Source organism: Diabrotica virgifera, chromosome 6 (assembly GCF_917563875.1).
Source record: "Diabrotica virgifera virgifera chromosome 6, PGI_DIABVI_V3a".
NCBI lineage: Eukaryota > Metazoa > Arthropoda > Insecta > Coleoptera > Chrysomelidae > Diabrotica > Diabrotica virgifera.
The window spans coordinates 225,501,071-225,519,876 of NC_065448.1; the positions used below are offsets into that span (position 1 = coordinate 225,501,071).

The 18,806-nt window shown below is 33.2% G+C and overlaps 1 protein-coding gene across 2 annotated transcripts in view; it reads left to right on the forward strand.

The window, feature by feature from the left end:
• Positions 1–18,806, forward strand: part of LOC126887291 (A disintegrin and metalloproteinase with thrombospondin motifs 2-like) — a 168,748-nt gene that overhangs the window by 103,333 nt on the left and 46,609 nt on the right. For both annotated transcript variants that reach the window (XM_050654700.1, XM_050654699.1), the window contains exon 10: positions 5,615–5,793. In XM_050654700.1, coding sequence (XP_050510657.1) covers positions 5,615–5,793 — 179 coding nt within the window. The remainder of the gene's footprint in view (positions 1–5,614; positions 5,794–18,806) is intronic.

Sequence of the window (18,806 nt, forward strand, 5' to 3'; positions counted from 1 at the left end):
AACTAAATAAAATATTGAAAAAAGGAGCCTGTACCGCCATTAAGAAAGACAAAAAAATATACTTTCTTCAAATAAACTTTTTTATCCCATGCCTAGATTTTGTGTAATCTTGGAACTACTAAAAATCGATTTTTTTATAACAAGAAATCGAAGGTCACTGACTTGGCAACATGTCGCGCCTATGTGTATAAAAATTATTGTTTTTGCACGATTGATCATTTTTGACTGTTTACCGTGACAGATTTTACGTCAGTAGGTGACATTTATTAGCAACTCGACGGTAAGTAATCCAACTCGACGGTAAGTACTCCAACTCGACGGTAAGTAATTCACTTACCGTCGAGTTAAAAAATCTCTTAATTTTAATTTATTTTTTGAAAGAATAAAGAAAACTAACGAATTATTTATTAATATTGAAACTTCTTAGGCCTATAGCCAACATTTTTTCTCTTCAAATACGCGATCAAAGTTGAAAACTTGGAAGTATCAATGCCATCATAGAGAAAAACGGTGGATTTAATCATTGAATATTCTGCCCAGAGGGCTTCCAGGAGCTTTCAACTGCATATGTCTTTGAACGAAATATGCCAATAGAGTCTTTTCTTCGATTCTTAAATTCTTGCCTTCGCACCATTTTTTTAAACTTTGGTAGGTATTTTGATAACGGATTTTGGATTTTTCGGGAATAATTGCGGAACACCCTTCTTCCCAAGCCCGTTCAATTTCTTCAAATTCACTTTCGCTCATATTTTAATTTATAATAATCAAAATTGTAAAAATTTTACTTAAAATTATTGACAACTAAATAAAAACTCAATTCTCCATTGTTGTTATGCACCCTAGTTACTACCTAACAACCAAAGTATCTATCTTGATAAAATGAATGAAACTAGTCAATATGACGAAAATGTTTAATTTTATAATTTACAATGGCATCAATCGTGCAAAAAACGTTATAAGCATGTCGAACGTTAAGGGTAACCGATCTCAGACAATAATTGGAGTCGTCGCCCCGCTCCTCCTCCAAACAATTGTCTTCGATCGGTATAAAACCCTTACCGTTCTCCATACTTAATATATACTATTTTGATAGTATAAACATCACTGTCAGTATCGAATTACCGACGCACTGTTGCCTCACTTTTGAAAGTTCGCAGAACTTTCGCAATATTGGACCGCGCTTGTTGCCACCTGTTGATCGCTACTGTATCACCTTAATCATGCGCTTTCCAAGTTGAAGTTGCATCATTACAGAAGAATTACCTCATTTTTAAAAATATTGTGCGGGATTTCTCGATTCTACATTTTATCTCTTTATCTGGATCTAGTTGTTCAGTAATATGGTCACCAAGAGATCTAAAACTGGGTACTCTTTGAATTAAATGACCATCAACATATAACCGTGAATCTTGATGTGCCAAACGGCTAAACATCATGTATTTTGTTTTTTAACAGTTTATGTTTAGGCTAAACTCTCTTCCAACTCTATCAATGGCATTTAAAAGACATTGCAATCCATTCATATCATCACTTAAAATAACTGTATCGTCTGCATATCTGATTATATTCATCAGAATTCCATTAGCTTTCACGCCCCATTACAAACTATGCAGCGCTTCTTTAAATATTATATCTAAATATAAATTAAATAACAATGGAGACAGTGTTCAACCCTGTCTGGCATCTCTTTGAATTTTACATATAAATATATGTTTGACACCAGTATAATTTTGCTTATATGGCTTAGTAGACGACATAGTTAAGCAAGTATAAAATTGGTTAAATATTACACCCTGTATACTATCTGGACACATGATATATTCCTGGGAATACTATTCCTGGAAATATTTTCACAGGTTTTTTCTAGGATGTCATCAAATCATTTTTACCATTAACTTTAACATCACCTCTTGTTTATTTCCTAACGCAAAAAACTCTAGAATTTAATATAAACATAAAACAGTCAATAAGCGTTTTTTTGAATATTTTATTTTCACGCGTTTTTCTTAAAAATCGTTCCAGACTCTATTGTAATGAAAACAAATAGAAAAAGTTTTTCTTGTAGAGAATTCTTTTAGAAGAAAATTCGTTTAGACATTTTTATTGCCAATTTCTTTAGTTGCTGTTCTCGTCTTAAAAATGTTACGAACTTCGTGTTCCACGATCAACTTGCTCTACACAATATATAGGGAATGTAAGAGCAGGACTCAGGTGGCATTAATTTTTGTAATAAACTTTTATCAATTTCAGTTTTTATATTCCATTATAACATAACACTATTTTAATCCATTTAGCGCGGTGGATTAGTCTATGCCACCTTTGATATATTTATCCTCTATACTACGATCATAATAAAGATGCACTACAAATACACAAACCAAGGCACGTTGAATGTTACGAGGAGCACTTACACTTACGAATCATGTTTTGCAATGTATAAACTTTGTAAATCATGATTTGGGATTTATAATGTATATGTTACGGTAAAAGTAGATAATTGGTAATTGTATACAATTACCAAAGACGATGGTAAATGTAGGGAATTATTTTCAATTATCTACTTTTACCGGTAATTGTGTACATTTACCAAGGACCAGCGGTAAAAGTGTTAAAATTCAATAGAAATAATAAATTTAAACAGCTATTCAAGAAGTGTGATTGTTATTGAACTGAATTAAAAACAAGTGACATTTTGCTTAACCTGAATTGAATTTTTTTCCTGAATTAATACTACTAATTTACCTACTTACTATTTGCTTGGAATGACACAACTTTCCATTGTTTTACATTTACATTTATCTGTTTTACATTTACTTTTGCAAACACATCGCTGATAGCCTTGCCCACTTGACAAAGATGTTTTTCTAACATATACTCGCTCAATGAAATGTTTGGTTTTGGTACCATGTGTAGAGAAATGAATGATTCTTTGAAGATGGTTAATTGATTTCTGCCATACAACTATGGTAGTAGCCCCTCTTTAGTACCCAATTCATATAATTCATTTTGAACACTCACAATAACAGCCAAAATATTTCTAGAATCACTTCGTGCCCTGTCCACATCTGACACTCTTAATTTTTTCGTATGACCGTCATTACCAGGGGGAAATTTTAAGTTTGATATTTAAGCATTTTCTTCGCTTGCCTTTCAGGACCTTCCTTTTTATATGTCCGTTTAGTTGCAACAGAATCTTGCCTCTCTGAAATATGATTAGAAGATAGTTCTTCTAGAATCGTATTAGATTCATTTACTGATGGTTGCTCAGGTTGTTCAGGTTCTTATTCTATTAGAAGCTCATTTGGTTCATCTATTTCTACTTCTTTACGTTTTTTAGAATCAGGACCTGACTGGGTTTCTTCCAATTGTTTCACCACGCTTCCGAATCTTCTTTAGTCGGAATATTTTCTAGAGCATCTTCTGGAAGTGATGAAGTTTTCAAACCAGTTTTGGCAGGACCTCCAAACATAGCTTCATACGGACTGCACTTGATGCCAGAATGGTAAGCTCGATTCTTGGCGAATTTTACAAATCGAAGACCATCTTTACTTATGGAGAAAATCAGTTTTTCAATATCCCCAATCTTCATGACATTTTACTTTTTCAACAGCTTGTAGTAATCGGTATTTTATCACTAGTTTTAGATTTACTTACATGTACATTGTTTATTAAACTTTGGTACTTTCTTTTGTAAGCAAATCGTATTGTGCTTTTTTACTATTCAGTACTTAAAGTAATTTTGTATTAAAACGCTCTTCCATTGTTAAATCAAAAATAATCAGTTCTAGGATAATGTAATGTATAGTTCTGTACATAGGTAGGTTAACACAAAACGTTATGTCGGTAAAGAAAACACTTCAAAGAAAAGTAGGTAACATTATCGTTAATTAAAAAACACGAAGCTCATGCCAAATTAGGATAGAAACACTTTTGATGTCTCAATCTACACTGCAGACTGAAGTCTGATTACGCACGAGATAAACAAAGGCATTGTGTTTGCGTGTCGATCGTTATAATTTGAATTCCTTACTTTTACCAAGATCCTCTGGAAAATGTATACAATTACCGGTAAAAGTAGGAAATAAAGGGGTTTTAAAGAATATTTCCTACATTTACCGTCGACTCTGGTAATTGTATACAATGACCGGTAATTGTGTACAATTACCAGATTATCTACTTTTACCGTAACATAATATATACATTGTAAATCATGATTTGGGAGTGCTCCCCGTAACATTCAACATGTCTTGGTTTGTTTATTTCTAGTGCATCAATATTGTGATTTTAGTATAGATTTGGATTATCATAAAGATATAAATTATATAATATATAATTTAAGGAATATAGATATAAATTAAATATTAAAAAGCAGATTGAGATTATTATTTATAGATGACTGATTACTGATATACAGGATGTTTCCAAAAAATGTAACACTGTCTCACTATAGCTCCAAATGCCGAAAACGTGGTCATGAACCTTTAAAAGCGTATACTGTTTAAACAATTCGGAATTATTTTCGTTCTTAAGAATTTTTGGCATGGCTGATTACGAATCTGACATTATTTTTTCTGAAAAACAAAATGGTGGATCCAACATGGTGGAAAAAATTGAAAACATCGATTAAAACGCAAATTTGTTTGTCAAATTTGACAGTTTAAGGTCGCTGATTACAAATCTAATGTTATTTTTTTTTAAACAAAATGACGTATCCAATATGATCGAAAGAAATTCGAAAATTTTATTTTAAACGCATATTTGTTTGAAATTTTATATTACAATGAACTTTTGAAATTGCTGATTACCAATACATTTTCTTTATGAAGTACAATATTCTGAACCTTATTGCTTATGTACAACTGCCCATATATGCTGAACAATCGCCAGAATCATGTAATATGCGTCATTTGTCACTTTTGTGTTCAAACAAATGCCAGCAATGCATAGGCAGTTAGAGGCAGCTAAACCAAAGTGATTCTGTATCTTCTTACTATATATTTTAAGACTAATAACCATTAATCGCAGAATTATGCAGAATTTTGTACTTTTTGAATGTATCTTTACAAAATTTTGATTATTTCAAGTATATTTTCACTATCTATGCATTAACAAATTTAAGGCATTTATTGTTACTAAATCTTAAGTTAATTTACATCACACTACTACATACCTAAAAAAGAAGAATTTGCTTTACAGCGATAAAATTGATAAACTACAAAACGCTTTATAGCGTTTTCAATCAACGCGGTCTTTTCACTTTCTCTGCCGGCCAAAATAACCTCGGACATGGCTCACTTTTTCCTGAGCTATGAACCAGAATACATCCGGTCTGATCCTTTCACCTGCGTATTAGGACTCTACGATAGTATGAGAAAACAGCTGTAAACATGAAAATCCCTAGATAGGCACTTTTTTCGCCTCATGACCACGTTTTTAGCATTTGGAACCACTGTGTGTCTGTAGGATAGGTAAAAAACTGAAAAATAATTGGAGTTTGCTTAGTAGAGCTATAGACGGTGTTACCGTTTTTTAAAACACCCTGTATAACTTATTTACATTTTTCGTCTATCAGAAGAATGCAAGTGGTTCAAATTAACTTAAAAATTCGTTGTAGCCCTTCGTTTGGTGGAAAAACTTGTGAAGGCAATGCCGAAGAATGGCGTCTATGTACAGTGACTGGATGTGCGGCTGAGATTTTTGTTGACTTAAGGGCCCAACAGTGTAAACATTTGCCGAAAATTTTCAATTTGGCTGCTGAAAATTTCACCTGGCTACCGTATGAGAGTGACGAAAGTAAGTAGAGTTTTTTATCTGCTTTTTTCTAAAATTACCAATTCAAATGGAATGTACCTTAACCTCATCTAATGGACAGGCGACAGGGTTGGCTTTGGCGAGTTTCAACATAAAATTGCATGTCATAAGTGCGTAAACGTCTGTTAGTTTTGTATTTATATTCTCTGGTAATATAAAACCTAAGTTAAAAATAAAAATTATGATAAAAATAATACCGGGTCAAACGAAATCATTTGTTGATTTGGCTAAAGCTTTCGATACTATTAGCTAACCGGACATTCTTGCAGCACTGGAGAAAATTGATGGATTACATTGTGCAATTGTGTAATTGTGCAATTACGGAGTGGTGTATATGTTATAGTCAAAGCCCGAATTTCAGGCACTCCTAGGTTTGACTAGGCAATCCTCAGGTCTGAATGACGGTCTTAGTCAAAGCCTGAAATAAATTACAGTTTCGGCCTTTGACTAGTCAAACCTAGGAGAGACTAAGTTGGTCAGGCAAAGGTCGAAATTTTATTTTATGAAATCGGGGTTTGACTAGTCAAACCCCGATCAGCTATTAAAATGTCGTAATTTGTTAGATTAGGCTTAATGAAACGTCATTCTTTAATTTTAATGTTTATTATTTTTATGTTGTCGTAATTAAAATAAAAAATAGTGTTTATTCTCACATGTTAAGGCATTATGGCATTTAGAGTTGAACAATACGTTACACCTTTTACACTTACATAATTTTGAAGAGTATTTCTTATTGCAGTGGCATTTTATAAATTCTTGTCCTCCAAATTTAGAATATTTTGTACTAATTTTCTTTAGAGACAGCCTAACGTCTGGGACATCTTCGAAATCAAAAATCCTCTTTGCATTTTCTTATTTGAGTTCTTGAAAAAAGTGTGTTCATTGTTCCGTATTTCGTACCAACTCTATATAAACCGTCAATTGTTTTATCTTGTATGATATCCAAAATATTTCGAGCATCTCCTTTGGCTCTATCAAAGGTGGGGATAGGTATTGTTACAGTCTTTCCGATCGGAATTGGAGGAATTTTTTTTCACTTAATTATTTCAGAGAATAAGCCTGGGATGAAGACCTTCGCGTTATTGGACCTTTTCTATGTCTATGCACAACGCATGCATGAAACTTCTCTTTCAAAACCTTTATAGTATGCACCAAATGTGTTGTCAGCGCACACAACATGCACCACCTGATTACAAATTATACACGTATGTGCGTCAGAGCTGTCTTTTTGGCAAATACAACAAACCACATCTAAAGAAGTAATTTGAATTGTTTGACAATTTTCTTCCTCTCCTAGAGACGACGGTCCAGTGGCTTCGTTAGTATTATGGTGATCCTTAGTTTTTTTCTCCGATTGCACAGTCTTCTTTCACAGTTGACGATGACATTCCCATTCCATCTGTTTGTGCCAAAATAAAATTCATATACTTAATCAAACCAAATTACGTGTAAATAATAATCAAACTCAGTTCTCTAAACTCAGATGCATTTTGACAGATTCAGAGTACGAAACGTACAACACAAAATTTCCTACCTCACAATATTAACAGCTCAAATAAAAGAAAGACGGTTGAAGGTCTTCATGCCCAGGCTAATGCTATGAAACAATTAAGTGAAAAACAAATTTCCTCCAATTTCGATCGGAAAAACTGTAACAATACCTATCCCCAGCTTTGATAGAGCCAAAGGAGATGCTCGAAATAGTTTGGGTATCATACAAGATCAAACAATTGGCGGTTTATATCGAGTTTGTACTAAATACGCAACAATAAACACACTTTTTTCAAGAACTCAAATAAGAGAACGCAAAGAGGATTTTCTTAATTTTGAAGATGTTCCAGACGTTAAGCTGTCTCTAAGAGACATTTGTACAAACGATTCTAAATTTGGAGGACAAAGCTTTATAAAATGCCACTGCAATAAGAAATGCTCTTCAAAATTATGTAAGTCTAAAAGGTATTGTGCAAATCTAAATGCCATAATGCCGCAATATGTGAGAATAAACACTATTTTTTTTATTTTAATTACGACAATATAAAAAAAAACATTAAAATTAAAAAAATACGTTTTATTAAACCCAATCTACCAAATTACAACATTTTAATAGCTGATCGGGGTTTGACTAGTCAAACCCCGATTTCATAAAATTAAATTTCGACCTTTGCCTGACCAACTTAGTCTCTCCTAGGTTTGACTAGTCAAAGGCCGAAACTGTAATTTATTTCGGGCTTTGACTAAGACCGTCAGTCAGACCTGAGGATTGCCTAGTCAAACCTAGGAGTGCCTGAAATTCGGGCTTTGACTATAACATATACAAACTGACATGTGATGACTGTTCAAAAACTTACATCGGTCAAACTGGCAGGAGCTTTGACAAACGTATAGCAGAACACACAACAACTTTCAATAAAATAAAAGAAGATTCTACTTACGCAATTCTCCTTCTAGATCATAATCATTTTTTAATGAACACTTCTGAATCTTGATATTCAAAATAAAGGCTTTAAGCTATTTTATTAGAATCTATGTAAATTAATAATATAAAAAATACAGACATAATTCTGAATGCCTGTAATTAAACTACAGAAACATAGGTAGTAACATACATCACTTAGGCTGTACAGGCTGTACCTAGGGTGCATCGAAAAAATAAAAGTTCGAAATGTTATATCTAATAGCGTGAAAAAGTTGATAGTGTTATTTTTCAGCATATTAGTATTTTTAATTTTTTTTTTCTAAGCGAATTTTCTGCCCCCCAACGACCTTGAATTTTATTAAATATCTAATTTTTATGTAAATTTAAGTTTATATTATTTGGAATAAAATATGTTCTAACTCGATCTAAGATCAATTAAAGAAAACTTAAAGTGTTGTCAATTACAAATTTAAACGATATTTAAAGCTTTATTTGTTTTTTCAGTCTCCCCAACCCCTTTGAAATGTCCGCTTCGTGAGTCCGTGCGTGTAATTTTCACTTATGTTTGGTGCGATGCCTTACTTTGTTATTATTGTTGTTTGTAAATTAAAGATTTTTAAAATAGATAAAGCAGGACCATGGGGAATAAAATCAAGATGTGCTGTGGACCGCCCCATTTTTGGGCAACCACCAAATATACCTGAAAATGTTTTACAGAAATACAAACAAGCGATGAAGTTTTGTGGTTGCAAGAGGATAAAAAACTCCGCAAGAAAGAGCCAGAATTTTCTGGTATTGCCGAACAGGTTGCAATGAAATTGAAGGAAATATGTAAAAAGGCTTAAATTCCAATAATTTAACATACAAGAATTATTCAGCTTTTAAAAGCCTATCATGACAAATATTATATGAAACTTATGAAACTATTTAAGAATAGGCAAACAGTCGTAAATACTTGCGTTAAGGGTGATGTAATACGACTGTTAGAAGAACATCTTAAAAAACCGCTTCACTGGTTTGTATATCTGCGACATTCAAATAATCTACCCTTTGGACATCAAAAGAAGTTTGCCAGTGACCATATCAAAAAACGTGAGGGTCTTCAAACTTTCTCCTATAAAAATTTTGATTCAAACGACTACTTTGAGTTAATTAACTAACAAGAATATCACCTTACAGAACCACCTATATTCATATTCTCTAGATTTTTGAGTGACAATCTGCGAGATTTTATTAAGAATCCTAACTTAGACCCTTTTAACATTGAGATTGAGAAATATCACTGCCACAAACAATGTTTAGATCAATGTGTCAAGCTTGTGACACAAGCTTCTCTAGCAGTTTGTGGAGCGTATTCGAGGGATGGATTTATAAAAAATCGAATTGATTCCTCTGAAAACTATGCCTAACTTTAAAGCTAAATCGGAAGACATCTTCGAATAGAATGCTTTTACCATATTTTTTTGTAATATTTATATACCTAATTTTGTACTTTGCTTTATATTTATTTTAATATTAAAAAACTTGGGTGACGTCAGGGAGACGGATACGTTAGGCTATTTTGTTATAAAAAGAATGTTTTAGTATATACTTTTCTTAAGTAAAATTTTTAATTACCTAGTGAAACCAGAAAATATTTTCCAATTTCCAATTTTTAAAGTTCTATAAGGTATTACATTTTCTTACAAAGGAAATTCGCATGTTAATGTATTTTTTCTAATTTTTAGTTGCCGTGGGGGGCAGAAAATATTTTTTTATTTCAACGCAATTTTACTAAAATACTAAACAGTGTGTTCGGCAACTTTTGTGAGCTATTACATTTTCCTTTCGAAATAAAAATTTTTTTTTCGTCTGTTTTTTTTTCAAAATTTTTAATTATCTTGGAGGGGGGGGGAAGCAGAATATATTTTCCAATTTAGAAAAAAATTTACCAAATTACTTAACAGTTGATTGGGTAACTTTTGTGAGGTATTACTTTTCCATCGCAAAAAAAAATTGTTTTCGCCTTTTTCGATGCACCCTACTGTACAGCTGTAGTAACTAATCAATTTTGTGAAAGTATTGAAAACATCTCATCTTTAACTCCATCTTTAAAAGTATAGTGCTCTATGGATGCGAAACATGGCAACTGGAACGACGTTTACCTGCATTGGAAATGGACTTCTGGAGAAGATCGGCTAGAAAATCAAAGTTTGAAAGGATACAAAATGACCAAATCAGAAATATAATGGGAGTCAAGTCAACCATTACAGATTAAATTCAAAGGAGACAACTGATCTGGTATGGTCATGTAGAAAGAACGGATGACGACAAGCTGCCAAAAAAAATCTAAAATGGACGCCAAGGGAAAGAAGGAATAGAGGAAGGTCGAAACAATCCTGGCTAGACGGCATTCAGAAGGCAATGTCGGAAAGGAATCTTCACCCTGGCGAATGGAACGACCGACGAAGCTGTAAACTGGGAACTGGAAGGCGAAGAACACTATAAATAACCGGGATAATAAAATAATTGAAAACTTTATTTTTGTTTAAACTTTATTGAATGTACCATAATGAATTCATAATTCAAATCTGTTTTGTTAATTCATCAGCTATCATTCTTTAGTTATATAATATATAATATATAATATATACACCGTTATTAAGTGTCAACGTCCTTAAGTAGGGATCTACGGAGGACTATCACCAAACCGCAAGCCCTTATCCCTTGCCGTACCGCTCCTCCATAGGCAGATCAGACGCCAGTTTATTCCAGACCAAGTCGTAGATTCTATTGAATTTTATACTACGACGTTTGCCTTTTATTAATTTCAAATGACCGGGCTGGGGCTCGAACCACGATCGCAAATCCACTAAACTTGTCGATCGACTGCGCCTCAGCCAACTTGGCCGTCCGATCGACGATTATTTAGTTAAATGTTCAAAATGGTTTCCATTTCCAAAACTTCCACGATAGTTTATCAAGCTGCTTTTCAAAGTTAAGACGAATATTTTGAAACATTTTAGGCGTTATTGTACTACATTTATGTACTATTTGTCATCATAGTCCTTTTAATGAAGCAGAAATGGTATTCTAAACCTTTCTTTTTAAATAACCTCATTGGAAGAAGTCCCGGGGAGTTAAATCGGGAGATCTTGCTGGGTATTAAATAAAAACCCTTCGTTTAATACGTTGACGGACAGTGCGTCAAATGTATAAGCAAGTGTTGTGACACTTTATGTATTTTGCAAAGTAGAATAGGGAAAAATGCAACGTCTATAGACGTTGTGTCACATTACATCAATGGAAATTAGACGTCTATAGACGTTCTGTGTGTCAACGTGTTAATCCATTGACAAGCAAAACCATTTACGTATCGCCTTTTTATGCTGTAATGCGGAGATGATCCATCACCTGCATGATGCAAGGAAAAACAAATAATATTCTGAGTAGCTTTGAAAGATCTGTAAAAATGGGATTAAAGCAACAGATTTAAATAAAAAAACTGGTAAGATGGACAGAATACATTGAAGAACTTTTTGCAGACGAAAGACCAGAAATAGCAGTGGCAGAACCTACAGACGACACAACAGGGCCTGAAATCCTAAAAAGCGAGATAGAATATTGTATAAGGAACACTAAAGGGGGTAAAGCTATAGGACCAGATGAAATTCCTGTAGAATAGTTGAAACTTATAGACGACGACACACTTGAAATAATGGTGAACCTCTTTAACACAATTTATAGAACAGGCATCATACCAAAGAAATAGCTCTCCTCTACTTTTGTCACAATCCCGAAGATGAATAACGCCAGAGAGTGTTCAGACTACAGAACTATAGCATTGATGAGCCACACACTAAAAGTATGATTAAAAATAATTCACAAAAGAATATTTAATAAACTAGAAGAGGACATAAGCGCCACACAGTTTGGATTCAGAAGTGGACTGGGAACACGGGAAGCTTTGTTTGGTCTGAGTGTGTTAATGCAAAGATGTTTGGATGTAAACCAAGACCTCTACGTAGGTTTCATAGATTTTGAGAAGGCCTTCGATAAAGTCAGACACCAAAAGCTGTACGGAATCCTAAGAAGCAAAAATATCGACAGTCGCGACATTAACATCATTTCCAGGTTGTACTGGGGACAAACAGCAAAAATCAAGGTTGATAATGAGTTAACAGAAGAAATTGAGATTCGTCGAGGTGTGCGTCAGGGTTGTGTGCTTTCTCCACTACTATTTAATATATATAGCAAAACAATATATCAGGAAGCGCTCCTAGGGCAAAACATTGGTATGAACATTAACGGAGAGTTAATTAAATACACGATACGCTGATGACATGCTAATAGTAACAGATAACCTAGCAAATTTACGGTATTTGATGGAAAGCATTAACACTCATACCAATAAGTATGGTCTAAAACTGAACATCAAAAAGACTAAATTCATGATTGTAACGAAGAAGCTATACACCAATGTGAATTTAACCATAAATAATCAGCCAGTTGAAATAGTTACGTCCTACAAATATTTAGGGGTTTGCTTTACTGATACTAATGACCAGACAAGAGAAATCAAGAGGCGAATAGAGATAGCGAGACAATCGTTTGTCAAAATGAAAAAGTTCCTATGCAGCCGGGACATAAATATAAACTTAAGAACAAGAATGTTAAGGTGCTATGTTTTCTCCGTTCTGCTGTACGGCATGAAAGCTTGGACACTGAAAAATATAAACATCAAAAACATTGAGGTATTCGAGATGTGGTGTTACAGGAGAATGTGAAAAATACCATGGACAGAAAGAGTAACAAATCAAGATGTTTTGCTGAAGATGGGGAAGGAATGCGAAGTCTTAAAAACCATACAAACGAAAAAACTGGAATATCTAGGCCACATAATGAGAGGAGAAAAGTACTCTCTGCTAAGACTCATAATCCAAGGAAAAATCTCGGGAAAGGGAAATGTGGGACGTAGGAGGATTTCCTGGTTGCGAAATTTAAGTATGGGTGCAGTTCAATACAGTTGTTCCGAGCTGCAGACAATTACAGGATACCTATAAACAAGATAGTAGTAGGAATTATAGAAACGCTACTAATAATTATTGTTGTTGATAACTCCGCACATTACGACTTCTTATGAGCTCTTGTGAAGTGAGCCCATTTTGTATAACATAAAACTGCACTATAACATAAAAGTGCACTAAAAAATTATCAATTTTTGGCACTTAGCCTAGTTTTAACTTATGTACTTCACAGTAGCGTAGCGTAGTGGGGGCGGCAGGGGCGGCCCGCTCCGGGCGGCACTTGTTAGGGGCGGCAAAATTTAACAATAAATAATAAAAATATTTTTAAATATTTGAACCATTTTATATTTTTATCGCAACTACAAATTCGGACCGATTGAAAGGAGCACGGAATTTTTCATTACTTATTTTGTGGCGAATTCGGGGAATTTCTTTGCTTTGAATGATATATTTTGTAGCGACTGGCAACAACGTCTATATTACTTGTGGGAATTCCCCGTTTATGACTAACAATCAGCACAACCTTTTTCGGCACTTTAGAACGTTGCTATTCTTTTTTTTCCCTCATCGACACATCGTTGGGAAGTTCTGATAGCAGCTACAGGCAAAAGAAGGATTCCAGACACGCGGTGGAGTGCAAGAGGAAATGCCGTAAATGTGACATGGCATCATTACAAAGACATTCTCGTCACTTTGGAAAAACTGACAGAGGCAGGTGAAAGCTTAAATACTAGGACAGATGCAGGTGCTTTACTGGTTTCGATGCAGTCATTTTCTTTTCTTTGTTTTTTGGGCATGTGGCAACCGGTGCTACATGAAGTGAATGATGCACAAAAATATTTACAAACAAGGGGACTTGACATATAAGATTGTGCGCTCATAAGATATTGACAGAGAAAAGAGAGGAATGGGCAAATGGCGCTGTAGGTTATGCAAAAATATGTGTGAAGAACTTGGAATTTCCATAAAACCTCGGAGGCGCATAACAAGAAAGTATATTTTTGATGACGGAACTAGGGGTGCTAACTTGTCTTGTGAAAATGAGTTGAGACGAAAGCTGTTTTCTTCGTTGGATAGAGTTATTGTAGAAATTCGTGGGCGTTTTCAACAGCTACAGAATTTAACGGATAAGTTTGTTTATCTAACGTCGGCTATATTATTAGATCCAGACAACACTGAATGTAGAAATGTAGAATGTAGACTACGCATCTGACGAAATTGACGAACAGGGTTTCAAGCTATAAAAACTTCGACTGCGGACTTTCGTTGCTGCTACAGGCAACGAAATTGATTAATGCAGACTCACTTGAATTATTTAAATTTATTGTTAAATCCAAGCTGGAAGATACTCTGCCCAATATTTTAATAATATTCCGAATATTTTTCACAATTGCTATAAGCAATGTCAGCTGTAAGAGGCAATCAAAATTGAAATTGATTAAAAAATATTTAACATCGACAATGAATACTCTAAGACTAAATAATTTGGCTATTTTGTCTATTGAGCAAGAGGTGTGTGATGCGATAGACATTGACGGTGCAATAAAAGACTTTGCTCTTAAAAACAATAGACGTATAAATTTTTAATTGAAGACGGAAATTTTGTTTTTAATTCTAACAAATACTCATATTACTTTTCAATAAAGATAAAAATATAACATAGTTCAGAGAAATAAGGAAAAAAAATATCGTGTTGGTGACACATCCCCCTCCAGGCTGAAACCAAATTTTTCGAGTAATATGGTCATCTATAATAATAACCTATATGTTTCCTGCAGCCGATTTGGATGATATACATTATAAACAAATGACGATCAAAAAACGGTAAATTTTCGCTTTTTTCGTCTCTTACTAAAAAATTTGGCATTTTAAACAAATTTGAGAGTAATAAACTCATAAACCGTATAAAAAAATTCAATATGGCGTTCGCTGAATATGTCTATCCTTATTGGTTACTTAGAAAATTGCCAAATAAATCATAAATTTTGAGTTTATATAAATATTCATAACTTATGTAAAAATTAACTTAGAACCTTCTTATTACATGGAATGCTGAGACTTATGGTGCTTAAATTACACCCTAAATTCGAAAGCAATTGGTCAAATAGTTTAAAAGTTATTTAATTTGTTTTTCCAAAATTAATTTTTTTTGCAACACTGTAAGTCAGAAAATGATGAAGTTACAGTAATATTTTGGATAGTTTATGAAAGAAGAAAATTTACAGTATTAATTTAATTTAAAAAAAATGACAAAAAATAATTATAGATATTGCAAAATAATTTTGCAAAAACATGTGATTTAAAAAATGGGGGGGCTAACTTTGTCCCTAAATGTCCTAGAACAGTTGTTTTTCTTTCTAAATGTGTATAAAAATTCAGTCTTTCTAAATATGAAAAAATAATTTTTCTACGGGTAACAGTTAAAAAGTTATTCTAATTGTTTATAAGTAAGCAAAAAATGGACATGTTTTTGCAAAATAATTTTACACTGTTTAAAATTATTTTTTGTCATTTATTTTTAATTAAGGTAATAGTATAAATGTTCTTCTTTCATAAACTATCCGAAGTATTATTGTAACCTCATAATTTTCTGACTTATAGTGTTGCAAAAAAAATGAATTTGGGAAAAATAAATTAAATAACTTTTAAACTATTTGACCAATTCCTTTGAAATTTAAAATATAATTTAAGTACAAGAAGTCTCAGCATTCCGCGTAATAAGAAGATTATAAGTTAGTTTTTATTTAAGTTACGAATATTTATAAAAACTCAATATTTATGATTTATTTTGCAATTTTCTAAGCAACCAATAAGGTTGGACAAATTCAGCGAATGCCATATTGAAGTTTTTTATACGATTTATGAGTTTCTTACTCTCAAATTTGTTTAAAGTGCTTAACTTTTTGGTAATAGACGAAAAAAGCGATAATTTACCGTTTTTCGATCTTCATTTGTTTAAAACTGGATCTACGAAAAAAGGTCGCCAACAATTGGTCGAGCGAAAAAATGTCGCGCACATTTGAGCGCGTATCAAAAGGTCGCCGGCGAAAAAACAGCGCCGACGAAATAAGGTCGCGTGCAATTGATCGCGCGAAAAAAGATCGCGTCAGAAAATATGTTTTCATTTGCCACTTTTAAACACGCCAGTTTTTTGCTGACAGTCCTAAGCCTGTAAAAAGTGTGAAGGAAAGTACCTTTCTGAATTTAGATCCATATATTAAAATTATTCACGTAGAACAAAAAAAATACTTTCTTCATGTTAAAAATTGTTCAATTTTCAAGTATATTCACTTGAATAACCTGAAAATACCATATGAAATAATTTCCCATTCTCCTATATTTCCCATCTTCCTACACATCCAAAATACATTAAAAAGTATTTAGATATACGTTATTTTTCCCATCTTCTTATACATCCAAAATACATTAAAAAGTAATTAGATGGAATTCCAAGACTAATCGGCTCATAATGCATAAAGTTAAAGTATGCAAATAGAATTTCTTTAGAACCTTTTTGAAAACCAATTGAATGGTTTTAATAATGTAAAACATGACGCGATCTTTTTTCGCGCGATCAATTGCACGCGACCTTATTTCGTCGGCGCTGTTTTTTCGCCGGCGACCTTTTGATACGCGCTCAAATGTGCGCGACATTTTTTCGCTCGACCAATTGTTGGCGACCTTTTTTCGCGACACCGTTTAAAACTATGTATATCATCAAAATCGGCTGCAGGAAACATATAGGTTAATAATATAGATGTCCATACTACTCAAAAAATTTGGTTTCGGCCTGGAGGGGGATGTGTCACGAGAAAAACCTTATTTCTCTGGACTATTATAGTATCGTTCTAGTTCTAATTAAAAATTGATTTTATTTAATTTTGTCGATCGTCAAGGTGTACCTAATCTTAAGTGATAGGTACCTAAGCTATATCAATGTATCTAATTGGTTAAAGTAAAATAATTTTTGTATTAATAAACGTGATTGTAAAACTAATATAAACTTTTTATTTAAAATCCAACCTGTATAATGCAAAATAATGATGACTTTTCTCGCCGAAAAGTTCTCTATAATTAATGTATGTAATGTATAGTATACAATAAATTAAAATACCTAAATAAGAGGGCGGCAAAATTGTCTTCCGCCCCGGGCGGCCGACACTCACGCTACGCCACTGGTACTTCATAAATATAATTACAAACTCAAAAGTACTGCTCTTCTACTTCCACTTTTAAAACTAAAAATATATTCAGCATACGCAGTAAAAACTAGTACATATACGAGTTTTACGTACTTTTATTAATAACTAAACAGTTAATTGCAATCGAGCTAGACGCTAGACGTTCTAACTTTTAGTTAAACTGAATTTTTAACAAGAAAACTTTTAATGGATTAGTAATTAACCGCAACTCTATGAAAACATAGAGTTTGTGCTTGTATAAAGAAAGAAGCGGATATATTAGACTGTTATACGTAAAGCTGGCATCCAACGGAACGTGACATGGCACGCCTTGAGAAATTTATTGTATCTAATAGAATAAGACAAGAACTAAAGACGGGAATCAACGCAATGTCAAATAGTGGTGTTTCCCCCTATTCATAGCTGGCGTGGAGTAGCCTGTATTCTCCGGTTGTTTGTCGGTAAATGAGCACATTTAAAAGAAAATCAGAAGCTGAAACAGACTGTTCCATCTCGGCTATGGCTGGTACGATCAATGCCGTGGTAATTTTGTGCTCTAACGACGTTTTGTTGTAATTTTTATCAAAAAAATTATTTTATTTACGTTTCGACGCCCAAGCCGGGTGTCGTCAAGATACAAAATAATACTAGATTAAACAAAAATGTTGTTGCTTAGCAAAAAATTCTTTTAATAATTTATTTAATCTGACTTATTTATATTGGCAATTCAGACATGTATTATACATTTTAAAGTAGAAGACTTTAAAATGATATTGCCAATATTGATGAGTTGAGTTCCTGGGACAACTTTACTAAAAGATAGTTCATTCGATTACATGAAATCAACCTCAACTCAAGAATATACGCCACAAAAAATCATAGCATGTGATCTGTCTTTAAAAAGACAACCAAATGCAACGGTGGCAGTAAAATTCTCGCGCTAGGGATTCCATAGTAAATCACGAGGGAAAACCAGGAAAGAACCTCGTGATACTATCCCGATATCGTAAGTATTTGGGCTTACATTTAGTTTACTCTCAAAACTAATACCAAATTCTGACTTTAATATAATATATGCTATTTTAAATTATAAATAATATTAATAATACATAGATATTATATAAATAATACTAAAATATAAAATATGTACTAACTCAATATGTTACTGACTTACTAATCGTGGTATTTTCTCTCTATTGACTTCCTCTTTTAGTATGGGTAACCACATCCTACTGCATTCTACCGAGGAATTTGCGACACAATTGTTTTCATTTAGCATAATTAGAGCCGCTTCTTTGATTTTTCTCTTTTTACTATCTGTTTCTTTCAGGACTATACTTGAATCTCTCCACTGAACTCTATGTTCATTATCCCATGCATGTTGACATATTT